The sequence below is a fragment of the Aquarana catesbeiana genome, linkage group LG07, assembly GCF_042186555.1.
Source record: "Aquarana catesbeiana isolate 2022-GZ linkage group LG07, ASM4218655v1, whole genome shotgun sequence".
NCBI lineage: Eukaryota > Metazoa > Chordata > Amphibia > Anura > Ranidae > Aquarana > Aquarana catesbeiana.
Window position 1 is genome coordinate 336,529,321 of NC_133330.1, and position 27,773 is coordinate 336,557,093.

Sequence of the window (27,773 nt, forward strand, 5' to 3'; positions counted from 1 at the left end):
TCAGCATTCAACTTCCTGCAGTGATCTGACCACACTGCACTGAAATGTTGTCTGCCCTACCTAAGTCCTGCACTGTTGGACTACAGAACTTCTCCCCAACTCCTCATCTCCATAACTTCTCCCCAACTCCTCATCTCCATAACTTCTCCCCAACTCCTCATCTCCATAACTTCTCCCCAACTCCTCATCTCCATAACTTCTCCAGGTTTACATTCTCAGCACTCCCTTCCATTCCATACCAGTGGCCTGCTGTTTCTCCCCCAGTCTGTGCAGCATTGGAAGTGTTGTCAGGCCACTGCAGGAAGTTAGCAGCTGGCTGCATTTCTGGCAGGATCCTTGGATTTATTTTTTGTACAGCACCATGAAGAGATGGGAAAGTTCATGTAATGGAGAGCTGTGCTCAGTATGTTTGTTTAGATTTGACCACTCAAAAACCTCAAAGAAAGTACAAAGTATGACTCATGATATAACAAAATACTATGAAAATATCAAAATACTGCATTGTATGTGTTTCTGTGTTACAAACGAAATATTAAGATATGACATTAAATATGAAGTATATAAAGTATAGCTCAAAACAATTTATTAACACTTTATTTTGAAACAATAGATGTAACTGCAACAGCGGAACCATCAACAGGGACAGCACCAGATATGACCTCCACGATAACAACTGCTGAATCAACAATGAGCACTCAGGATCCAACAACAACGGCGGGCAGCACAGAACCCCCGACCACCATGGAGAAAGCAACCAGCACTGAAACTCCAACCATTACCATTGCGACTCCAACCACCATAATGGTAACCAGTAATGAAACTCCAACAACCACCATGACAACAGTCACCACTGAGCCTCTAACCACCACAACTGAGCTTTCAACCACCATGATATTAACCAGCACTGAAACTCAAACCACCGCCGTGATCGTAACTACCACTGAGCCTCCAACCACCATTATAGCAACCAGTAGTGAAACTCCAACCACTACCATGACAGCAACAACAGCTGCTGAGTCTACAACCACCATTATAGCAACCAGTAGTGACACTCCAACCACTACCATGACAGCAACAACAGCTGCTGAGTCTACAACCACCATTATAGCAACCAGTAGTGAAACTCCAACCACTACCATGACAGCAACAACAGCTGCTGAGTCTACAACCACCATTATAGCAACCAGTAGTGAAACTCCAACCACTACCATGACAGCAACAACAGCTGCTGAGTCTACAAACACCATTATAGCAACCAGTAGTGAAACTCCAACCACTACCATGACAGCAACAACAGCTGCTGAGTCTACAACCACCACTATAGCAGCCAATTCTGAAACTCTCATAACCACCATGACACCAAAAACCACTGAACCTCCAACAACCATGACAGCAACAAGCACTGAAACTTCAACCACTGCCATGACAACAACTACAGAATCTCCAACCACTACGATAGCAACCAGCACTGAGACTCCAACAACCACCATGATGTCAATGACCACTCAGCCTCCAACCACCATATTAGTAACCAACACTGAAACTCCAACAACCACCATGATAACAGCCACCACTGAGCCTCTCACAACCACAACTGAGTCTCCAGCCACCATGACAACAGCCAGCACTGAAACTCAAACCACCATCATGATAACAACCACAGCTGAGCCTCCAACCACCACTATAGCAACCAGCACTGAAACTCCAACCACTACCATGACAGCAACCACTACTGAGTCTACAACCACCACTATAGCAACCAGCTCTGAAAGTCCAACAACCACTGCCATGACAACAACAACTACAGAATCTCTAACCACTACAACAGCAACCAGCACTGACACTCCAACAACCACCATAACACCAAAAACCACCGGACTGCCAACTACCATGACAACAACCAGCAGTGAATCTTCAACCGCCAACACAGCAGCCACCACCGGGCCTGTAACAACAACTGACACTTCAACCATTACAACAGAAACCACAACAACCACTATGGACACTCAAACCACCATGACAGAAACCAGCACTGAAACGCCAACCACCACCATAATAGCAACCAGCACTGAAACTCCAACAACCACCAAGATAACAATTACCACTGAGTCTCCAACCACCACTGACACTCCAACCACCATGATAGCAACCAGCACTGAAACTCCAACCACCACCATGATAGCAACAAACACTGAGCCTCCAACCACCTCAACATCAACCAGTACCGAAACTCCAACAACAACAACAACATCCGCCACTGAGCCTCTGACCACATCCAGCACAACTAGCACTGAAGCTACCACTATGATAGTAACCACTGAGCCACCAACCACCCCAACAGCAACCAGCACTGAAACTACAACAACCACTGACACTCCAAACACCTCAGCAGCAACCAGTACTGAAATACCAACATCCACAACCACCACTGAACCACCAACACCTGGAACCAGTACAACTCCTGGAACTAGTACAACACAAGGATCCAGCACAACTCCAGGAACCAGTACAACACCTGAATCCAGTACAACTCCAGGAGCCAATACAACACCTGGATCAAGTCCAACTCCAGAAGCCAGTACAACACCTGTATTCAGTACAACTCCAGGAACCAGTACAACACCTGGATACAGTACAACTCCAGGAGCTAGTACAACAGCTGAAACCAGTACAGCCCCTGGATCCATTTCAACTTCAGAAACCAGTACAACATCTGGAACCAGTACAACACCTGGATCGAGTACAACACCTGGATCCAGTACAACTCCAGGAACCAGTACAACACCAGAAGTCAGTACAACACCTGGATCCAGTACGACTCCAGAAGCCAGTACAACACCTGGACCCAGTACAACCCCGGAAGCCAGTACAACATCTGGATCTAGTACAACTCCTGGATCCAGTACAACTCAAGGAGCTAGTACAACAGCTGAATCCAGTACAGCCCCTGGATCCAGTTCAACTCCAGAAACCAGTACAACACCTTTATCCAGTACGACTCCAGAAGCCAGTACAACACCTGCATCCAGTATGACTCCAGAAGCCAGTACAACACCTGGATACAGTATGACTCCAGAAGCCAGTACAACACCTGAATCTACTACAACACCTGGATCCAGTACAAATCCAGAAGCCAATACAACACCTGGATCCAGTACAGCTCCAGGAACAATTACAACACCTGGATCCAGTGCAACTCCAACAGCCAGTACAACACCTGGATCGAGTACAACACCTGAATACAGTACAACTCCAGGAACCAGTACAACACCAGAAGTCAGTACAACACCTGGATCCAGTACAACTCCAGGAACAATTACAACACCTGGATCCAGTGCAACTCCAGCAGCCAGTACAACACATGGATTCAGTACAACTCCAGAAGCCAGTACAACACCTGCATCCAGTACAACTCCAGAAGACAGTACAACACCTGGATCAAGTACAACAACAGAAGCCAGTACAACACCTGCATCCAGTACAACTCCAGAAGCCAGTACAACACCTGGATCAAGTATGACTCCAGAAGCTAGTACAACAGCTGAATCCAGTACAGCCCCTCGGTCCAGTTCAACTCCAGAAACCAGTAGAACACCTGGATCAAGTACAACTCCAGAAGCTAGTACAACACCTGTATCCAGTACAACACCTGGATCCAGTACAACTCCAGAAGCCAGTACAACACCTGCATCCAGTACAACTCCAGAAGCCAATACAACACCTGGATCCAGTACAATTCCAGGAGCTAGTACAACAGCTGAATCCAGTACAGCCTCCGGATCCACTTCAACTCCAGCAGCCAGTACAACACCTGGATCCAGTACAACACCTGAATCCAGTACAACTTCAGAAGCCAATACAACACCTGCATCCAGTACAATTACAGAAGCCAGTACAACACCTGGATCCAGTACAACTCCAGGAGCTAGTACAACAGCTGAATCCAGTACAGCCCCCAGATCCAGTTCAACTCCTGAAACCAGTACAACACCTGGATCCAGTACGACTCCAGAAGCCAGTACAACACCTGGATCCAATATGACTCCAGAAGCCAGTACAACACCTGGATCCAGCACAACTCCAGAAGCCAGTACAACACCTGGATCTAGTACAACACCTGGACCCAGAACAACTCCAGAAGCCAGTACAACACCTGGATCAAGTACAACTCATGAAGCCAGTACAACACCTGCATCGAGTACAACTCCAGAAACCAGTATGACAGCTGGATCCAGTACAACTCTAGGAGCTAGTACAACAGCTGAATCCAGTACAGCCCCCGGATCCAGTTCAACTCCAGAAACCAGTACAACACCTGGATCCAGTATGACTCCAGAAGCCAGTACAACACTTGTATCTAGTACAACACCTGGATCCAGTACAACTCCAGAAGCCAGTACACAACCTGGATCCAGTACAATTCCAGGAGCTAGTACAACAGCTGAATCCAGTACAGCCCCCGGATCCAGTTCAACCCCAGAAACCAGTACAACACCTGGATCTAGTACAACACCTGGACCCAGTACAACTCCAGAAGCCAGTACAACACCTGGATCCAGTATGACTTCAGAAGCCAGTACAACACCTGGATCCAGCACAACTCCAGAAGCCAGTACAACACCTGGATCCAGTACAACTCCAGGAGCTAGTACAACAGCTGAATCCAGTACAACTCTAGAAGCCAGTACAACACCTGGATCCAGCACAACTCCAGGAGCTAGTACAACAGCTGAATCCAGTACAGCCCCCGGATCCAGTTCAACTCCAGAAACCAGTGGAAAACCTGAATCAAGTACAACTCTAGAAGCCAGTACAACACCTGAATCAAGTACAACTCCAGAAGCCAGTACAACACCTGGATTTGGTACAACTCTAGAAGCCAGTACAACACCTGGATCCAGCACAACTCCAGGAGCTAGTACAACAGCTGAATCCAGTACAGCCCCCGGATCCAGTTCAACTCCAGAAATCAGTGGAACACCTGAATCCAGTACAACTCCAGAAGCCAGTACAACACCTGTATCTAGTACAACACCTGGATCCAGTACAACTCCAGAAGCCAGTACAACACCTGCATCCAGTACAACTCCAGAAGCCAGTACACAACCTGGATCCAGTACAATTCCAGGAGCTAGTACAACAGCTGAATCAAGTACAGCCCCTGGATCCAGTTCAACTACAGCAACCAGTACAACACCTGGATCCAGTATGACTGCAGAAGCCAGTACAACACCTGGATCCAGTACAACTCCAGAAGCCAGTACAACACCTGGATCCAGTACAACTCCAGCAGCTAATACAACAGCTGAATCCAGTACAGCCTCCGGATCCAGTTCAACTCCTGAAACCAGTGCAACACCTGGATCCAGTATGACTCCAAAAGCAATTACAACACCTGAATCAAGTACAACTCCAGAAACCAGTACAACACCCGGATCCAGTACAACACCTGGACCCAGTACAACTCCAGAAGCCAGTACGACAGCTGGATCCAGTACAATTCCGAGAGCTAGTACAACAGCTGAATCCAGTACGGCCCCCGGATCCAGTTCAACTCCAGAAACCAGTACAACACCTGGACCCAGTACAACTCCAGAAGTCAGTACAACACCTAGATCCAGCACAACTCCAGAAGCCAGTACAATACCTGGATCTAGTACAACATCTGAATCAAGTACAACTCCAGAAGCCAGTACAACACTTGAATCAAGTACAACTCCAGAAGCCAGTACAACACCTGGATCCAGCACAACTCCAGGAGCTAGTATAACAGCTGAATCCAGTACAGCCCCCGGATCCAGTTCAACTCCAGAAACCAGTGGAACACTTGGATCCAGTATGACTCCAGAAGCCAGTACAACACCTGTATCTAGTACAACTCAAGAGGCCAGTACAACACCTGTATCCAGTACAACTCCAGAAGCCAGTACACAAACTGGATCCAGTACAATTCCAGGAGCTAGTACAACAACTGAATCAAGTACAGCCCCCGGATCAAGTTCAACTCCAGAAACCAGTAGAACACCTGGATCCAGTACAACTTCAGAAGCCAGTACAACACCTGTATCCAGTACAACACCTGGATCCAGTACAACTCCAGAAGCCAGTACAACACCTGCATCCAGTACAACTCCAGAAGCCAATACAACACCTGGATCCAGTACACTTCTAGGAGCTAGTACAACAGCTGAATCCAGTACAGCCCCCGGATCCACTTCAACCCCAGCAGCCAATACAACACCTGCATCCAGTACAACTCCAGAAGCCAGTACAACATCTGGATCCAGTACAACTCCAGGAGCTAGTACAACAGCTGAATACAGTACAGCCCCCAGATCCAGTTCAACTCCTGAAACCAGTACAACACCTGGATCCAGTACGACTCCAGAAGCCAGTAGAACACCTGGATCCAGTATGACTCCAGAAGCCAGTACAACACCTGGATCCAGTACAACTCCAGAAGCCAGTACAACACCTGGATCTAGTACAACACCTGGATCCAGTACAACTCCAGAAGCCAGTACAACACCTGCATCAAGTACAACTCCAGAAGCCAGTACGACAGCTGGATCCAGTACAACTCCAGGAGATAGTACAACAGCTGAATCCAGTACAGCCCCCAGATCCAGTTCAACTCCAGAAACCAGTACAACACCTGGATCCAGTATGACTCCAGAAGCCAGTACAATACCTGGATCCAGTATGACTCCAGAAGCCAGTACAACACTTGTATCTAGTAAAACACCTGGATCCAGTACAACTCCAGAAGCCAGTACACAACCTGGATCCAGTACAATTCCAGGAGCTAGTACAACAGCTGAAACCAGTACAGCCCCCGGATCCAGTTCAACTCCAGAAACCAGTACAACACCTGGATCTAGTACAACACCTGGACCCAGTACAACTCCAGAAGTCAGTACAACACCTAGATCCAGCACAACTCCAGAAGCCAGTACAACACCTGGATCTAGTACAACACCTGAATCAAGTACAACTCCAGAAGCCAGTACAACACCTGAATCAAGTACAACTCCAGAAGCCAGTACAACACCTGGATCCAGCACAACTCCAGGAGCTAGTATAACAGCTGAATCCAGTACAGCCCCCGGATCCAGTTCAACTCCAGAAACCAGTGGAACACTTGGATCCAGTATGACTCCAGAAGCCAGTACAACACCTGTATCTAGTACAACTCAAGAGGCCAGTACAACACCTGTATCCAGTACAACTCCAGAAGCCAGTACACAAACTGGATCCAGTACAATTCCAGGAGCTAGTACAACAACTGAATCAAGTACAGCCCCCGGATCAAGTTCAACTCCAGAAACCAGTAGAACACCTGGATCCAGTACAACTTCAGAAGCCAGTTCAACACCTGTATCCAGTACAACACCTGGATCCAGTACAACTCCAGAAGCCAGTACAACACCTGCATCCAGTACAACTCCAGAAGCCAATACAACACCTGGATCCAGTACACTTCTAGGAGCTAGTACAACAGCTGAATCCAGTACAGCCCCCGGATCCACTTCAACTCCAGCAGCCAATACAACACCTGCATCCAGTACAACTCCAGAAGCCAGTACAACATCTGGATCCAGTAAAACTCCAGGAGCTAGTACAACAGCTGAATACAGTACAGCCCCCAGATCCAGTTCAACTCCTGAAACCAGTACAACACCTGGATCCAGTACGACTCCAGAAGCCAGTACAACACCTGGATCCAGTATGACTCCAGAAGCCAGTACAACACCTGGATCCAGTACAACTCCAGAAGCCAGTACAACACCTGGATCTAGTACAACACCTGGATCCAGTACAACTCCAGAAGCCAGTACAACACCTGCATCAAGTACAACTCCAGAAGCCAGTACGACAGCTGGATCCAGTACAACTCCAGGAGATAGTACAACAGCTGAATCCAGTACAGCCCCCAGATCCAGTTCAACTCCAGAAACCAGTACAACACCTGGATCCAGTATGACTCCAGAAGCCAGTACAATACCTGGATCCAGTATGACTCCAGAAGCCAGTACAACACTTGTATCTAGTAAAACACCTGGATCCAGTACGACTCCAGAAGCCAGTACACAACCTGGATCCAGTACAATTCCAGGAGCTAGTACAACAGCTGAAACCAGTACAGCCCCCGGATCCAGTTCAACTCCAGAAACCAGTACAACACCTGGATCTAGTACAACACCTGGACCCAGTACAACTCCAGAAGTCAGTACAACACCTAGATCCAGCACAACTCCAGAAGCCAGTACAACACCTGGATCTAGTACAACACCTGAATCAAGTACAACTCCAGAAGCCAGTACAACACCTGAATCAAGTACAACTCCAGAAGCCAGTACAACACCTGGATCCAGTACAACTCTAGAAGCCAGTACAACACCTGGATCCAGCACAACTCCAGGAGCTAGTATAACAGCAGAATCCAGTACAGCCCCCGGATCCAGTTCAACTCCAGAAACCAGTGGAACACCTGGATCCAGTATGACTCCAGAAGCCAGTACAACACCTGTATCTAGTACAACACCTGGATCCAGTACAACTCCAGAAGCCAGTACAACACCTGCATCCAGTACAACTCCAGAAGCCAGTACACAAACTGGATCCAGTACAATTCCAGGAGCTAGTACAACAGCTGAGTCCAGTACAGCCTCCAGATCCAGTTCAACTCCTGAAACCAGTACAACACCTGGATCCAGTATGACTCCAGAAGCCAGTACAACACCTGGATCCAGTACAACTCCAGAAGCCAGTACTACACCTGGATCTAGTACAACACCTGGACCCAGTTCAATTCCAGAAGCCAGTACAACACCTGAATCTACTACAACACCTGGATCCAGTAAAAATCCAGAAGCCAATACAACACCTGGATCCAGTACAACTCCAGAAGCAAGTACAACACCTGGATCCAGTACAACTCCAGGGGCTAGTACAACAGCTGAATCCAGTACAGCCCCCGGATCCAGTTCAACTCCAGAAACCAGTACAACACCTGGATCCAGTACAACTCCCGGAACCAGTACAACTTCTGCATCCAGTGCAGCTCCAGAAGCCAGTACAACACCTGGATCCAGTACAACTCCAGGAACAATTACAACACCTGGATCCAGTGCAACTCCAGAAGCCAGTACAACACTTGGATCCAGTACAACACTTGAATCCAGTACAACTCCAGAAGCCAGCACAACACATCGATCTAGTACAATACCTGGATCCAGTACAACTCCAGAAGCCAGTACAACACCTGCATCCAGTACAACTCACAAAGCCAGTACAACACCTGCATCCAGTACAACTCATGAAGCCAGTACAACACCTGGATCCAGTACAACTCCGGCGGTTAGTACAACAGCTGAATCCAGTTCAACTCCAGAAACCAGTACAACACCTGGATCCAGTACGACTCCAGAAGCCAGTACAACACCTGAACCCAGTACAATGTCAGAAGCCAGTACAACACCCAAATCTACTACAACACCTGGATCCAGTACAACTCCAGAAGCCAGTACAACACCTGGATCTAGTACAACACCTGGACCCAGTACAACTCCAGAAGCCAGTACAACACCTGCATCGAGTACAACTCCAGAAGCCAGTACAACATCTTCATCCAGTACAACTCCAGAAGCCAGTACACAAACTGGATCCAGTACAATTCCAGGAGCTAGTACAACAGCTGAATCAAGTACAGCCCCCGGATCCAGTTCAACTCCAGAAACCAGTACAACACCTGCATCCAGTACAACTCCAGAAACCAGTACACCACCTGGATCCAGTACAACTCCAGGAACTAGTACAACAGCTGAATCCAGTACAGCCCCTGGATCCAGTTCAACTCCAGAAACCAGTACACCTCAATCCAGTATGACTCCAGAAGCCAGTACAACAACTGGATCCAGTACAACTCCAGAAGCCAGTACAACACCTGGATCTAGTACAACACCTGGACCCAGTACAACTTCAGAAGCCAGTACAACACCTGAATCTACTACAACACTTGTATCCAGTACAAATCCAGATGCCAATACAACACCTGGATCCAGTACGACTCCAGAAGCCAGTACAACACCTGGACCCAGTACAATGCCAGAAGCCAGTACAACACCTGGACCCAGTACAACTTCAGAAGCCAGTACAACACCCAAATCTACTACAACACCTGGATCCAGTACAAATCCAGAAACCAGTACAACACCTGGATCCAGTACAACTCCAGAAACCAGTACAACACCTGGATCCAGTACAACTCCAGGAACCAGTACAACACCGGGATCTAGTCTAACAGCTGGATCCAATACAGCTCCAGAAACAATTACAACACCTGGATCCAGTACAACTCCAGAAGCCAGTACAACACCTGCATCCAGTACAACTCCAGAAGCCAGTACACCACCTGGATCCAGTACAACTCCAGGAACTAGTACAACAGCTGAATCCAGTACAGCCCCTGGATCCAGTTCACCTCCAGAAACCAGTACACCTCGATCCAGTATGACTCCAGAAGCCAGTACAACTTCAGAAGCCAGTACAACACCTGGATCTAGTACAACCCCTGGACCCAGTACAACTTCAGAAGCCAGTACAACACCTGAATCTACTACAACACTTGTATCCAGTACAAATCCAGAAGCCAATACAACACCTGGATCCAGTACAACTCCAGAAGCCAGTACAAAACCTGGATCCAGTACAACTCCAGAAACCAGTACAACACCGGGATCCAGTGCTACTCCATCAGCCAGTACAACACCTGGATCCAGTACATCTCCAGGAACCAGTACAAGACCAGAAGTCAGTACAACACCTGGATCCAGTACAACCCCAGGGTCAATTACAACACCTGGATCCAGTGCAACTCCGGCAGCCAGTACAACACCTGGATCCAGTACAACCCCAGAAGCCAGTACAACACCTGGATCAAGTACAACTCCAGAAGCCAGTACAACACCTGGATCTAGTACAACCCCTGGACCCAGTACAACTTCAGAAGCCAGTACAACACCTGAATCTACTACAACACTTGTATCCAGTACAAATCCAGAAGCCAATACAACACCTGGATCCAGTACAACTCCAGAAGCCAGTACAACAGCTGGATCCAGTACAACTCCAGAAACCAGTACAACACCGGGATCCAGTGCTACTCCATCAGCCAGTACAACACCTGGATCCAGTACATCTCCAGGAACCAGTACAACACCAGAAGTCAGTACAACACCTGGATCCAGTATAACTCCAGGGTCAATTACAACACCTGTATCCAGTGCAACTTCGGCAGCCAGTACAACACCTGGATCCAGTACAACCCCAGAAGCCAGTACAACACCTGGATCAAGTAAAACTCCAGAAGCCAGTACAACACCTGGATCCAATACAACTCCAGGAGCCAGTACAACACCTGGATCCAGTACAACTCCAGAAGCCAATACAACACCTGCATCCATTACATCTCCAGGAATCAGTACAACACCAGAAGTCAGTACAACACTTGGATCCAGTACAACTCCTGGAACAATTACAACACCTGGATCCAGTGCAACTCCAGCAGCCAGTACAACACCTGGATCCAGTACAACACCTGAATCCAGTACAACTGCAGAAGCCAGTACAACACCTGGATCCAGTACAACTCCAGAAGCCAGTACAACACCTGGCTCCAGTACAACTCCAGAAGCCAGTACAACACCTGGCTCCAGTACAACTCCAGAAGCCAGTACAACACCTGTATCCAGTGCAACTCCAGAAGCCAGTACAACACCTGGATCCAGTACAACTCCAGGAACCAGTACAACACCAGAATCTAGTCCAACACCTGGATCCAGTACAGTTCCAGGAATGATTACAACACCTAGATCCAGTGCAACTCAAGCAGCCAGTACAGTGCCTGGATCCAGTACAACTCAAGGGACCAGTACAACACCAGAAGCCAGTAGAACACCTGGATCCAGTACAACACCAGAAGTCAGTACATCACCTGGATCCAGTACAACTCCAGGAACCAGTGCAACACTTGGATCCAGTACAACTCCAGAAGCCAGTACAACACCTGGATCCAGTACAACTCCAGAAACCAGTACCCCTGGATCCAGTACAACTCCAGGAACCAGTACAACTCCTGGATTAAGTTCAACTCCAGAAGCCAGTACAACACCTGGATCCAGTACAACTCCAGGAACCAGTACAACTCCAAGAACCAGTGCAACACTTGGGTCCAGTACAGCTCTAGAAGCCAGTACAACACCTGGATCCAGTACAACTCCAGAAGCCAGTACAACACATGTATCCAGTACAACTCCAGAAGCCAGTACAACAGCTGGATCCAGTACAACTCCAGGAACCAGTACAACACATTTATCCAGTACAACTCCAAGAACCAGTACAACACTTGGATCTAGTACAACATCTGGAACCAGTACAACATCTGGATCTAGTACAACTTCAGGAACCAGTACAACACTTGGATCCAGTACAGCTCCAGAAGCCAGTACAACACCTGGATCCAGTACAACTTCAGGAACAAGTACCACACTTGGATCCAGTACAACTCCAGAAGGCAGTACACCACCTGTATCCAGTACAACTCCAGGAACCAGTACAACACTTGGATCCAGTACAACTCCAGAAGGCAGTACAACACCTGGAGCCAGTGCATCTCCAGAAGCCAATACAAGTCCAGGAACCAGTGCAACACCTGGATCCAGTATAACTTTAGGAACCAGTACAACATCTGCATCCAGTACAACTCCAGAAGCTGGTACCACACCTGGATCCAGTGCAACACCTGGATCCAGTACAACACCAGAAGCCAGTACAACACATTTATCCAGTACAACTCCAGAAGCCAGTACAACGTCTGGATCCAGTACAACTCCAGGAACCAGTACAACTCCAGGAACCGGTACAACACTTGGATCTGGTACAACATCTGGAACCAGTACAACACCTGGATCTAGTACAACATCTGGATACAGTACAACTCCAGCAGCCAGTACAGCACCTGGATCCAGTACAACTCCAGAAACTAATACAACACCTGGATCCAGTACAACTCCAGTAGCCAGTACAACTCCAGTAGCCAGTACAACTCTTCGATCCAGTACAACTGCAGGAAGCAGTGCAACTGCAGGAAGTAGCACAACATCCGGATCCAGTACAACATCCGGATCCAGTACAACACCTGGATCCAGTACAACTCCAGGAACCAGTACAGCATTTGGATCCAGTACAACTCCAGAAGCCAGTATATCTCCAGGAACCAGTACAACCTCTGGATCCAGTAAAACTCCAGAAGCCAGTACAACACCTGGATCCAGTGCAACTTCAGGAACAAGTACAAAACCTGGATCCAGTACAACTCCAGAAGCCAGTACAACACCAAAAACCAGTACAACATCTGGATCCAGCACAACTCCAGGAACCAGTACAGCACCTGGGTCTAGTACAGCACTTGGATCGGGTACAACAGTATCAGGAGCAAGCACAGTTTCTGCCAGTGCAACTGTAGCCAATGCAACATCTGAAAACAGTACTACACAAGGTACGCTTTGATTTGCCCTACACCCTCAATCAGAACATGTATGTCGATACAGTTTGTAGTAAGCAGTGTATTGTATTATGGAGTTATTGTCAGGGAGTTAAACCCAAAATTGGACTCAGGATTTCCTTTGCTGTTTATCCCTGCCCCTCATAGATGCACCCCTGTACCTCTGAAAAAAAAAAACCCCATATACAGTACAAACCTTTTTCTATGTGCCTTTGGCTCACAATGTCACAGGTCCTCTCCATCCTTTTCTTCCTCCAGTGGTGGACACATCTAAATGCTGCACAGAGCAACACCACCTAATGAAGTGTTGCCACTCTTTGCCGTATTCTCCAAAATTCTAGATCTTAACCCGATCACTAGAATCTCATATAAGCTTTAAAACTACCGTCAAGTACCTGGTAGAAGCTGAGCCAAGGAGCGGGCTTCCCTTAGGCTGGGTTCACATATATGCAGTGCGGGACACCGTATGTGATTCAGGCACCAATTCCTATTCAAATCACATGCTATTCTTTGTAGTGCGATTTGAGCACATTCATTTTGTATGGGCTCAATTCACAACGCACCGCACATAAAAGGTGCAGGCACCTTTATTTATTTTTTTCTGCAACGGAACCGGTTTGCATGGGGTGTTCACACCCATGCGATCCAATTTTTACAATTGTATTGCGTTTTGGAATCTGTTTTTAGGGTGTCATTGATTTAACATTGACACTGGCGGCAGATCGCATGAACGTCATGCGATTTCAATGCGGTACGGGAAACGCTCAGGATTGGCTGTGTTTCCTGCACCACATATATGTGAACCGATCCTTACACTTCCTGTTCAATACCCTCTTGTGTCAGTGAAAGGGGGTAACCTAGTCGAAAAAAAGTGGCTTGGTGACCACAGTGAGTCCAGATGTAGTGGTTGATCTGATAATAGTCTGAATACTGCTGGCATGCTGTGGATTCTCATACTGGAATTTGTGCAGAATGCTGGCACATGGATGGAGCATGGGAACCCACACGGGCAGGAAACAAGCCAAAGTCAAGATGAGTGAGCAGCAGCTGGGTAGCAAGGTTATTTTATTTGGTGTGGCTGTTCCCATAAAGTCCATGAACTGTGGTTCAAGTTTTTCTTGGCTGGGTAGCTGAGGTACCAAATTGGAAGGCAGGTCCAGAGTCAGAAGCCAGGCTGGGGTTGATATCAGATGGGCAGCAAAGGTACCAAATCAACGGGCAGAAGATGGCAAGGTCAGGGAACAGCCACAGTTAGCAATGAGAGATTGGGATACAGCAGAATCAGGAGGAAATCTGGGTCAAACAAGGAGTACCAGAATGCAGGTCAGGTCATAGGTCACAGGAGCTGATGACCACTCAGCAATTCTCTTTAGTTGTGCTGTGCTTTAAAACAAGGCTCTGAGCACCAAAAACCAGTGCCAAATGTGTATTCTAATTCATGCACACCGAGGTACGCACAGCCCTCACTATGTAGGGACTATGAGCAGCAGTATACACATGTGCAGACCTTTGGGTATGGCCATGCATAGACACGTGCAGAATGGAAAAATTAAAAAATGTATTTTTGTTTAAGTCTTAACACAACTTTTTTTTTCTTTTTTTTTCCCATCTAGCACAAAGTGGTATATCCGGATCCATCCCTGGTTATGCTATTGCTCTCATTGCAGTGATAGCTGTTGTGATGGTTGCCATACCGATAGTGGTATATCTGGTAAGTGTCAACATTCCAGTATGGCACATTCATATAGTGTGTACTACAGTAATTTAGCCAAAATTGATTTTGCCACAATATCGCTAATTTCCCGCTTATCTCAAACGAGCCTCTCATTTCCCTATTGTCAGAAACCATGAATCAGACTTGTTTAATAATAATAATAAAAAGGTAAACAGAGATAAACTTAGTCAAAACATAGCCAGAGTTCAGAAACCGGAACGGATAGTCAGACAAGCCAAAACGTCAGGGAGCCAGAGATGAGCGTAGTAGAATAGCAAGCAGGATCTGGAGCCAGAAGGAATGTCAGCCAAGCAAGTCTTTAACAGGAACACAGGAAAGCATCTCTAGAGATGTGACCAAGGCGAAGGCAGAGATCATCTGGTCTGGACGGCTTAAAGTGGATGTAAACCCGAATTTTTTTTTTTTTTTATGTCATAATGTAAAGTATAAGATTTCCTATAATTTGAGCCCAGTCTTGCCACACAGAGTTAATCCAGCTCTGAGCAATCCTCTTTTATTGTTCAGTGAGATAAAACTTGACAAACAGAGAAAAACTTTGTCAAATCCTCCCACTTGCAGGTCATTTACATATCTCGTGCAATAGCCTAAGACATGCATTATTTTTTAATTTCCTCCCCGACTCCTTTCTTCAGCAGCTCTGCAAGGATTGGCTGTTCCACACCTCACCATGATTTGGCATGCTGAAGTCATGTGGTTACTTTCCTGTCTTTTCACTGGATGTTAGAGATCATAGCAGAAGTTCAGTGTAAGAAATACACAGGAGAAAATGCATATTGACAAGGGGAGTGTAGAGGTGGGCGGGGAGTCTACTGACATCACGACTCCACCCACCGAGCTCCAGACAACGGACCCGCCCACAGAATATGCAGTTTTCTGGGTCTCATAACAGACAGAGGGGAGACAATTGATAGGTAAAGATACATGCAGGAGGCATGTATATCCTTATAGATAACCCCTATGGCAGTAATTAAGAAAGGATGACATTGGGTTTACATCCACTTTAAGTAGGCAGGACTGACGAGCAGGATATCATCAACAGGTGAGTCACTGTGGAGAGAAAGGAGCTGGCAATTAGCCGACAGCTGAGCAGCCAGCTTTGAGAAGGAAGGCCCTGACACCTATACAGACTACATAGGCAAAATTTTATTGGAAAAAAAAATTCATATGTCTTTGTTTTCTAACAAAGCCTTGTGATCAATACATCCGTGCTAACATGGTGATCCCAAGGGTTTGAAAGAAGAAACACCCAGAAATAAATTTAAGAAATCTGTAAAAAAAAAAAAAAACTGCTAAAAAGAGAAGAAGAAGATAAATAGGGATGATTAGGGTTGGGTATGGGTTACTAAGGGGTTCAATTAGGAAAACAGTTTATTTTTATTTATTCTCTTATTTATTTTTTACTTGCAAAGTTGTTCATTTTATCTGCTATAATTAAACCTAAGAAGTTACAACGAAGCAATAATAACATTGCTTCATCACAACTCTTCAGAAACTTTTCTTGGTGTCAGTTTACACGGGAGCAGAATGATCTGTGGTTGCAGGTGCTGATAGTATTTATATTTAATGCTAAAATTTATATATATATATATATATATATATATATATATATATATATATATATATTTTTTTTTTTTTTTTTTTTTTTTTTACAGTGCCTTGAAAAAATATTTATACCCCTTGAAATTTTCCACATTTTGTCATGTTACAACCAAAAACAGAAATGTATTTTATTGGGACTTTATGTGATAGACCAACACAAAGTGGCACATAATTGTGAAGTGGAAGGAAAATGATAAATGGTTTTCAATTTTTGTGAAAAGTGTGGGGTACATTTGTATGGCGCCCCCCGGAGTCAATACTTTGTAGAACCGCCTTTCACTGTAATTACAGCTGCAAGTCTTTTTGGGGATGTCTCTACCAGCTTTGCACATCTAGAGAGGAACATTTTATCCCCATTCTTCTTTGTAAAATATCTCAAGCTCTGTCAGATTGGATGGAGAGCGTCTGTGAACAGCAATTTTCAAGTCTTGTCACAGATTCTCAATTGGATTTAGGTCTGGACTGTGACTGGGCCATTCTAACACATGAATATGGTTTGATCTAAACCATTCCATTGTAGCTCTGACTGTATGTTTCGGGTCGTTGTCCTGCTGGAAGGTGAACCTCCACCCCAGTCACAGGTCTTTTGCAGATTTAACAGGTTTTCTTCTAAGATTGTCCTGTATTTGGCTCCATCCATCTTCCCATCAACTCTGACCAGCTTCCCTGTCCCTGTTGAAGAAAAGCATTGCCACAACATGATGCTGCCACCACCATGTTTCACGGTGGGGATGGTGTGTTCAGGGTGATATGCAGTGTTAATTTTCCACCACACATAGCGTTTTGATTTTTATTTTATATATATATATATATATATATATATATATATATATATATATATATATATATATATATATATATATATAAATTATGCAATTTTATAGGTTTGTACAACTTTATACAATTTGTTTTGCTTGCTCACCCTCATCAATTTTTGATCCACAGGTGGCCAAACTGGGATTTTTTGCTACCTTCGTTCCAAGAGAGGTCCCGTTATACAACTTTCCAGAGACTGGAATGAGGCTGCGAAGTTTCGAACTGCGAATGCCATCATCCAGGGTAACAAGACTCATTTCATCTTAAAATTGAAAATTTGCACTTACTGAGTGGGTTAAAAAGTGATTTAGTCCCATATACAATATTTGTAGGGGGCTGACTGGTGAGACAGGGGGGGGATATTTACTAAAACTGGAACACTCAAAATCTGGTGCAGCTGTTCATGGTAGCCAATTAGTTTCTAACTTCAACTTGTTCAATGAAGCTTTGACAAAATACCTGGAAGCTGAATGGTTTCTATGCAGAGCTGCACCAGATGTTGCATGGTCCATTTTTAGTAACCCCCCCCCAATGGAACCAATATAAAAGCATTTAATGATTATTTTATTTTCATTTACAACATTGGAAGGGCTGCCATTATATAAGTGGATTCATCTACTAAAAGAGACACCATCTATTTCCAGTGTTAAGCAAGATTTAAAGTGTAGAGCCAAAACCTTTTTTTCTGTTTTGAAACTTCACCATCTCGATTGGTCCTGGTTATCAATCATTGGTGACCATTGTCACTGGGACAGAAAACAATGGGAATCTTGAGTGAATTGAATTTTCTGAAAATAACTATATTGAATGTTTCATCATTGTGACCCCCATTAACCATTAGACAATCAAAGAAAGGTTCTTAAAAAAAAAAATCAAATTAAATTTTTCTATTTTAATGGTCAGCTTTGCCGTTCTGTCTTGGAAACAGGAGGTGACCTTGGGTGTCCAGGTGTCATCATGTTTCTCTAGAAAAGAAAGACACGGGGACCAATAAAAACCTGACGTGTATTACCATCCCCCACTCTACTAAATGGAAGTGTTTTTGTTAAGTTCTTGATTTCTATCAAAGAAATATCTCCTGTCCTTATGATTCCCTGTCACAGGACAGAAAGGTGTTCACCTATCCAACAGGAACATAAATACCAGTAAACTTCCCAACTGTACAAAACTTAAAGAAGAGAAACTTGGCTGGAGTTTGGGCTTTAGCTTTTTTACACTTTCGATAGTCCTGCCTCCATTAGTTGGAAGTGTGCCAGTGTACCTTGTCTACTAGTGGCCTTAAAGTGACACGTACATTATATGGCCAACGGTGTGTGGACTTCCCTCCAAGTGATTGAGTTCAGGTGTTTCTAGTCAGGGTACTGGTAATACTACATCATACAAAGACATTGTAGACAATTATGCTCTTCCATCCTTGTGGTAACAGTTTGGTGAAGACCCTTTTCTGCTCAAGCATGACTGCGCCCCTTTGTACAATGCTAGCTCCATAAAGACATGGTTTAACCAGTTTGGTGTGAAGAACCTGAAGTGTCCTGCACAAAGCCCTGACCTCAACCCTACTAAACAGCTTTTATATGAATTAAAATGCCAATTGCCAGCCAGATCTTCTCATCCAACATCAGTACCCCCAAGGTCCTCCATCTTTGTGGTAACAGTTTGGTGAAGATCCTTTTCTGTTCCGACATTACTATGCCCTGTGTACAAAGCCAGCTCCATAAAGACATGGTGTAACCTGTCTGGTGTGGAAGAACTTGTGTGTCCTACACAGAGCCCCAACCCTCAACCCTACTGAACACCTTTGGCATGAATTAAAATGCTGATTGCAAGCCAGATCTTCTCATCCAACATCAGTACCTCCACGGTCTTCCATCTTTGTGGTAACAGTTTGGTGAAGATCCTTTTCTGTTCCAGCATGACTGTGCCCAGTGTACAAAGCCAGCTCCATAAAGACATGGTGTGACCAGTTTGGTGTGGAGGAACTCATGTATCCTACAAAAAGCCGTGACCTCAACTCTATTGAACACCTTAGGGATAAATTGGAACAACGATTGTAAGCCAGGTCTTCTTATCGCATAAATTAGAACCTGACTTTACAAATGGGCACAAATTCCCAAAGACACCCCCTTCCAATCTTGTGCAAAAGGCATCTCTGAAGATCAGAGGCTGTTATAGTAACAAAAAGGTGGGGGGAGGGAAGTACCCATATGTCAAGAACACAGGCCTGCAGCAAATCACTAACTTGGACGAGAACCTTATTTGGTGGAGGAGAAATGAGGCTGCGAAACCTGCTGTGAGGCTGTGAAACCTGTTTCACAGCTGGCTTTACCTTCCTGGACAGGTAAAGGTTTCGCAGCCTTCAATATCTAGGCCACCATTCACTACATATCTAGCTGCCTGGCCATACAAAGGCAGATACAATCTGGCGCACTATAAGCCTCAAAATTATCACACACTTCTAGGATCCTTCAAGCTATTCTGCGAGGTAGAATCCTTGCCTTAAACAGGTTGGGAGGTTTTGTGACATCACTCAGAGAAAGGTCTTGCGTTCATTGAGAAAAATGCTCTGCGAGTGGTGCCTATGCAGAGTGAGCAAGCCCCTGTGGTTACTATGCAGCAGGGCTTAGGACCCAGAAGATAGTGACAATTACGGTAGTAGCTGCAAAATGTTTGCTGTGTGGACATGACAAACATTCACACGGTCAGGATGAAAATTGCCGTCATGTCTATAATATGTGCAGTTCTTTCATCAGTGGCCGTAATAGTTTTTTTCCCAGAAATACCTCAATAAGGGAAGGAAAGACACCTAGATCAGGGGTAGGCAACCTGGGGCCCTCCAGCTGTTGCAGAACCAGGGCTGGTGCAAGGATTTTTGACACCCTAGGCAAAACCTTGTTTTGCCGCCCCCCCCGACTCCACCCCCTTTGCCCTGCCCATGTATACCCCACCTTTTTAATGAAGTGCCCATCAAATGCAGCCTCACCAGCGCCCATCAATGCAGCCTACCAGCGCTCATCAATGCAGCCTACCAGTGCCCATCAAATGCAGCCTTACCAGTGCCCAATAAATGCAGCTCACCAGCGCCCAATAAATGCAGCTCACAAGCGCCCAATAAATGCAGCTCACCAGCGCCCATCAATGCAGCCTACCAGCGCCCATCAATGCAGCCTCACCAGTGCCCATTAAATGCAGCCTACCAGCATTTATCAATGCAGCCTCACCAGTGCCCATCAAATTCAGCCTCACCAGTGCCCATTAAATGCAGCCTACGAGCGCCCATCAATGCAGCCTCACCAGTGCCCATCAAATGTAGCCTCACCAGTGCCCATTAAATGCAGCCTACCAGCGCCCATCAATGTAGCCTACCAGTGCCCATCAATGAGTGTTTGCTTGCTTCCATTCATTCAGGATTCGGGACACAGCTGGCTGCTTGCTGATGCTGAGATTAAGTTGCTTGCTGCAGAGAGAAAAAAGTAGAAACACCAGTGGCCGGGCGCCCTAGGCAGAAGTGCGCCCTAGGCGGCTTCCTAGTTTGCCTAGTGGTAGCACTGGCCCAGTGCAGAACTATAAGTCCCATCATGCCTCTGAGAGTAATTCTGACTGCCAGCCTTGCAATGCCTCATGGGAAATGTAGTTCCACAATAGCTGGAGGGCCCCCCAGGTTGCCTACCCCTGCACTAGGTGGTGCTGATGATATAAGAAGCTCACATAATAGGAAAAGTACCACAATTTTCATCCTAATTATTTGAACGTTTTGTACCTAGACCCCTAAAACTTACCGTATTTTTTATGGGTCTGTTTTGGCAGAACTGGTATTTTTTTTTTTGTTCCCACACCTATTAATAATTTCTTCTTTTTACAGACTGGAAGGTATAATATGCCCAGATAGACTAATCCACTAGCTCAAGACCACCGGCCACATCGGAATACTTTGGGAGAAATCGGAATGTTTGAACTTTATCCGGGGACACGTGCAATAAGAAACGGTTATACTGTCCACGCCTCGGCTCTGCAGAGATCACCGATAATGAAGCCACGTGGTGGATCTGTTTACAATGCTGCTATCCCTGGCTGGGATTCCGGCACGCCGGACATATTTATTAAGAATTGAATTGCACTGAACTTTACCTCTCAGGCCACTCTTTGCAGTGGAAATAGACTCATGTATATTAGTACAGACGGAATCTATCTAATGACTCATTCTGGTTGAGATCCAGGGCATCGCCACCAACAGCTTGATGTTGTTCTCCAGCCAAAAAAAAAATGATAAGCAATCCTTGGCAAACTTTGATGTACGCTGGCAGTATGCTCATTGGTGAAAGCCTTGTTTTGTGTACCTGGTGATCCAGTCTTTGCTCCCCAATCTGAATTAATATCTTGTCCTGGTCTGACAACGCTTTTCAGCTCCTCTGCAGAGGGATGAGCGTTGTCGGAACTCGGAAGCCGCTCTGCCGTATACATAAAAGCACAAGGCGGTCTCCAGCTTTCTTTTCTTTTTTTTTATAATTCTTTACAATTTTCTTTTTTTTTTCTGGGGGGTTGGCAAGGAAAATTCTACCCATCACCTGACCCGTAATTGACGGGTAGACCGTAAATGATGTGCTATTGAGCTCCTGATTAGGGTGTGCCCAGGCACATCGGCACACCCTGTGCGCACGCCTATGGACCTCACAGTGACCGAGCTGTGAAAGACAGGAGCAGTAATTTTTTTTTTTTTTTTGAAGCTTAAAGCGGACCTTCAGTCATTTTTTAAAAAAGTTTCTTTAGTATCAATTCTCTGCCCCTTCTTTGCTGTCTTTTTTGCAAAAAGAAAATTACAATTTGGTGCCAGTACATGCCTTATTCATGCACTTTATGTTTCCATTAAGGTCATACGCCTAGGGGAATGACGTAGGCAGATGCAGTCCCGATGACTCCTGGGATACAATGGTCGGTAATCCCAGGAGTTATCGGGTTTTCTTTTTTTTCACTGTCCTTGCCGTGCACGCGCAGCGCCCGCACTGCTCATTCACAGGTACACGCCCACACCAACCAGCCGCCTATCCACCCTCTATAACGGCAACTTTCAAGGTTCAGACATTACGGCCGCTGGCACTGTGCGTGCGCAGTACAACTGCCGAGGTGCGCGGACGCGCACTATGACCGCCGAGCCACACGTATGTGCAGTGCAAAAGCGGCCGCACCGCTCGTGCATGACACTTGCAATTAGAGGGGCCAGAGATTCAGCTGAATGACCAGGAAATCAAAGGACGCTGGCTTCAGCTGCCCACACTTAAAATGGCCACTGCAGTACAACAAGGCAAGTGCCCTTCCAGCCTACTTTTTGAATATGAAAGAGGCACTCCAACACAGGAGGTGTGCTGCTGGCCAGATCACCAGGTGAAAACAGAGGGGAAAAAAGCCTAAAAAAAACAAAAAACAAATGCACAGCTAATGATTGGTAAGCTGATATACACATAGCTCGCAACTGTCCCTGATTTCGAGGGACTGTCCCTGATTTGGAGCAATGTCCCTCTGCCGCTCTTTCCTCCTCATTTGTCCCTCATTTTGGTGTTATCTATATACTTGCATACAAAATGCACTTTTTATATTACCTTTTTAATGTAACACAATGCTGCCTAACTATAAGGCCTCGTGCACACGGACATTTTTACAGCCGCTTTTTTTTGCAGCTTAAAAACGCCCGTCTATGTTAGTCTATGGCTTCATGCCCACCTAGGTGTTTTTGAGCTGCAAATGGCATAGGCGTTTTTAAGCTGTAAAAAAACCCCCGGACCAGTGGGTTCTGAGAGACGTTTTTCAGCTGTAAAAACGCTCTAACGCTGATAAACGCTCAAAAACGCTCAAAAACGTCACTCACCAACATTTTTTAACGTTTTTGATCCATTGAAAAAAAAAAAATTGGAAAAAAAAAAAAACGCTAAAAAACGCTGACGCGGAAAAGCGCTTAAAAACGCTAAAAATGCTAGTAAACGCTAAAAAACGCTATTGCAAAAACGTTGAAAAAAGCTGAAAAAAGTTTAAAAAACTCACTGCAAAGCTACTGGCGTTTTCATAACGTTATTTTAACGTCCCGTGTGCATGAGGCCTAATACTCCTTTATTGAATGTGTTTACTTAGCGAATGTATTTTAATTTATTTATTTTAAACTTGATTTTATTTTTATATATTTTATATATTTTATACCATGTATCTCTGTGAAATTGTGGGAACATGTCAGGACATGGCACCCAATATTTATGATGATTAATCTTATTATTTATAACAAATTCTATTCCTAATAAAGTGAAATAATTTTAATATTAAACCAGTGTATGGCTCCTAATTCTAAAACATACAGTATAATCTGAAAATATACAAAAAGTAGCTGCCCCTTTGGATGGAATGAATCCATGTATAACATAAACATAATAAAGGTATGGCGTTTTAAATACAATATGATACCGCAAGGTGGGAAGTGAAATTTGTATTATAGTCCAATGGGATATAATTCCAAAACCAAAAAAGATCTTCCAGCGCAATTTTCCAAATTCCTTAACCGCTTGTGCGCAGAATATGGATGCGCCCTTTTTTACACAGGCAGCTCAAAAAGCGTTTTTTTGCTCTCAGAGGTTAGGATCCCCCCCCTTGGATAGGCGCCAGTAATTCCTCCATTTTTGGTGTCACTCATGCATAAGATGACCAAACGGGAGTCAGGTGTAAAGTATCATAGTAGTGAAGTATTTTTTATTAAAATTCGTTGGCAGAATAAAAATAATTTACACTAACGTGCAGGGCCGCTGATAAGGCAGTACAGCCAGCCCTACTGTCCCGGGCCCGGGCCCCATCACTTCAAAAGAGGGGTCCAGGCATCTGCTAAGCAGGAGCGATGGCTGTACAGCCTGATTGCCAACTCTTGCGGCTCCCACTGCAGCTCTTCCTTTTTCTTCCTCCGGCTGCGCTACACCCACCTGGTGACCAGGCCTCCTTGTGTGCCCCCCTGTGTGCCCCCCTCCCTTGCAGCCTTGCCAGCTTCCTTCCTCTCCTCTCCCGCCAGCAGCTGCTGAAGGCACACAGGGGGATGTTTCAGGATGGAGAGCGGGGATTGTGCGGTAAATGTGTCCTATTTACCAGCCCCTTCCTTTCCTCAATGAACACAGGGAGTGATTGGCACTGTGTCCATTCATCACTGAAGCATAGTAAACTGTGTTTGTGAAGGAAATGGGAGCCTCAGAGCGCTTCCTATTCATTCACTGTCCAGTGACAGGTTGATGTTAAAAAAAAAAAAAAAAAAAGGAGGGTGGGGCCCTATCAGATAAGCTGTACGGGGCCCCGTGATTTTTAACTGCAGCCCTGCTAACATGTATTGGTGCATAGAAACCGGCACCAGCCCAGTGGCACAGCCCGTCCATTAGGGGCGCAGGGGCGCCGCCCCCACAATCCATGCACTCGGCCCCTAATCTACATGCAAGGCGCTGGACGCATGGATTCCAATAGGGTTTTCTTTCTTTATTTATTTTTTAGAAGCACATGGTGAGAGCCCGAGGCTCTAATTTGCTTCAAAAATGGGTTGGCTCGGAAATGCATGGAAACCATGGTGGACTTCAAACACATGTCCCAACGTGAGTAGGTATTGGGTAGAGGTTACTGATTTTGTCTCTTCTCTAACTACTATCTACATCCTCTTGTTAACCACTTGCTTACTAGGCCAATTCTGACATTTCTCTCCTACATGTAAAAATCATCATTTTTTTGCTGGAAAATTACATAGAACCCCCAAACATTATATATGGTTTTTTAGCAAAAACTCTAGAGAATACAATGGCGGTTGTTGCAACTTTTTATCTCGCACGGTATTTGCGCAGTAATTTTTCAAATACGTTTTTTTTGGAAAAAAAACTGTTTTGTGCCTAAAAAAAACCCAAAACAGTAAAGTTAGCCCAATGTTTTTGCATAATGTGAAAGATGAAGTTATGTCGAGTAAATAGATACCTAACATGTCACACTTTAAAATTGTGCGCACTCATGGAATGGCGCCAAACTTCGGTACTTAAAAATATCCATAGGCGACGCTTTGAAAATTTTTACAGGTTACCAGTTTAGAGTTACAGAGGAGGTCCAGGGCTAGAATTATTGCTCTCGCTCTAATGCACGCGGCGACACCTCACATATGTGGGCGGGGCTTACGTGTGTGTTCGCTTCTGAGCGTGAGCTACCGGGGACAGGGGCGTTTAAAAAAATATATTTTTTAAATTTATTTATTTATTTTACTTTTTTTTATTTTTACACTTTTTTTTTTTTTACATTAAATTTTTTTTGATCACTTTTATTCCTATTACAAGGAATGTAAACATCCCTTGTAATAGGAATCTATCGTGACAGGTCCTCTTTATGGAGAGATGCGGGGTCAGTAAGAACCCACATCTCTCCTCCAGGCTGTAAAGCATAAGATCGGGAAAAAAAAATTCTCCGATCTCATGCTGACAGCCGCGATCGTGGGTTTGTTTACAATGCGGAGTCCGGGCGTGACGTCATAACATCGCGCCCGGGCCTCCGACGGTAATAAAGATGACTGGTGACCATCTGGTCACCAGTCATCTCTATCGTCCTCATCCGGCGCCAGCCGATTCATTCTCCAGGCTCCTGATGGCACGGGAGAGCCCGGAGAAGCACCGGATGGCGGTGGGAGGGGGGGGCGTCCCCTCCCATCGCCTATAAGAACGATCAAGTGGTGGAAGTGCCGCTATGATCATTCTTATCGTGCACAGAATCGCCGGCTGAAAAGAATGATATATGAATGATGTCTGTAGCTACAGGCACCATTCAGATATCCCCCCCCCAAAGTGAGGACGTCATTTGACTATGGCCCGGTAGCCAAGTGAAATATGCTTGCTTGGTCTAGTGGGATCCGTGGCTTTTCTCCGAGCAACCGTGAAGCTAATTGGCTTAAATTCTATGCAAGGAAAGCCATAGTGCTTAAATGGAAGCTGAATGAGGTACCAGCTCTAAATTTCTGGAAATCCCTGATAAATAATGCCTTCCCATTATATAAAGCCACCCACTCCTCACGAGGCTGGCCAGCCAAGTTCGGTAAAGTGTGGAACATCTGGACGGAATCCCTTTCTACTAACGAAACCTAGGAAGTGCTCCCAATGAGTAGCACCCCATACGTGCATAATTCTAAGCCCCAAGTTCTCTTTAACGGTACCCCTCCTTTATGTACTTTTACTGAGTCAGAAGTTGTATTAGGATCATATCCAGGTAATACGTTTATTTAATAAAAAGGTGGTTAAGTGACAGTTCTTATATCCTATGACAATTCCCTCTACTCCTGTCTTTTGGTGGAACCGAGCAGTAGGACTTGATGTTATGTTCGTGTCGGGGAATGCCCAGAGGCTCTGTTTTGTTAAACCTTAATCTTTTGAAAAAGAATACAAAAAAAAAAGGGGTGGGCTTGGGATGCAGAGCACTGCGCCCGAGTCCACCCAGTTGTGTGACAATAGTTAATTAATATTCGCTATTGTCCTCCTGATTCTCCTCCCGGCTAATTATGAGGCGGGTCCTTCACCCGACTGGCCGAAAGGAGAAACGATTCTATTGGCCGCCGAGGAGGAGGAGATGTCAGGGCTGGGCTCAGCCCTTCCTTCTCTGAGCTGGCTGCTCAGCTGTTGGCTAATTGCCAGCTCCCATCTCTCTCCACAGTTACTCAGCTGTTGATGATATCCTGCTCGTCAGTCCTGCCTATTTAAGCCATCCAGCCCAGATGATCTCTGCCTTCGCCTTGGTCAACATCACAGAAACGATCTCCTGCGATCCTGTTCAAGACTTGCTTTGCTGACATCCCTTCTGGCTCCAGATCCTGCTTGCTGTTCCACTACATTGATCCCTGACTTCTGGCTTGGCTGACTATCCGTTCCGGTTACTGAACTTTGACTATGTTTTGACTATGTTTGTTCTATCTACTTTTATTATTAAACAAGTGTGGTTTAACTGTACTTCTGTCTCGGCCTGATTTCATGGTTTCTGACAGGAGGGAGGATATGAAACTGCTGCCTGGAGGAAGCGCCGCCTGCGACCTAGATG

The 27,773-nt window shown here is 45.5% G+C and overlaps 1 protein-coding gene across 1 annotated transcript in view; it reads left to right on the forward strand.

The window, feature by feature from the left end:
* Nucleotides 1-22,344, forward strand: part of LOC141102991 (uncharacterized) — a 34,357-nt gene extending 12,013 nt beyond the window's left edge. Inside the window, exons 4-7 of the mRNA XM_073592081.1 lie at nucleotides 611-13,558; nucleotides 15,178-15,275; nucleotides 17,844-17,957; nucleotides 21,574-22,344. Coding sequence (XP_073448182.1) covers nucleotides 611-13,558; nucleotides 15,178-15,275; nucleotides 17,844-17,957; nucleotides 21,574-21,600 — 13,187 coding nt within the window. The 3' untranslated portion in view covers nucleotides 21,601-22,344. The remainder of the gene's footprint in view (nucleotides 1-610; nucleotides 13,559-15,177; nucleotides 15,276-17,843; nucleotides 17,958-21,573) is intronic.
* The last annotated feature ends 5,429 nt before the right edge of the window (nucleotides 22,345-27,773 follow it).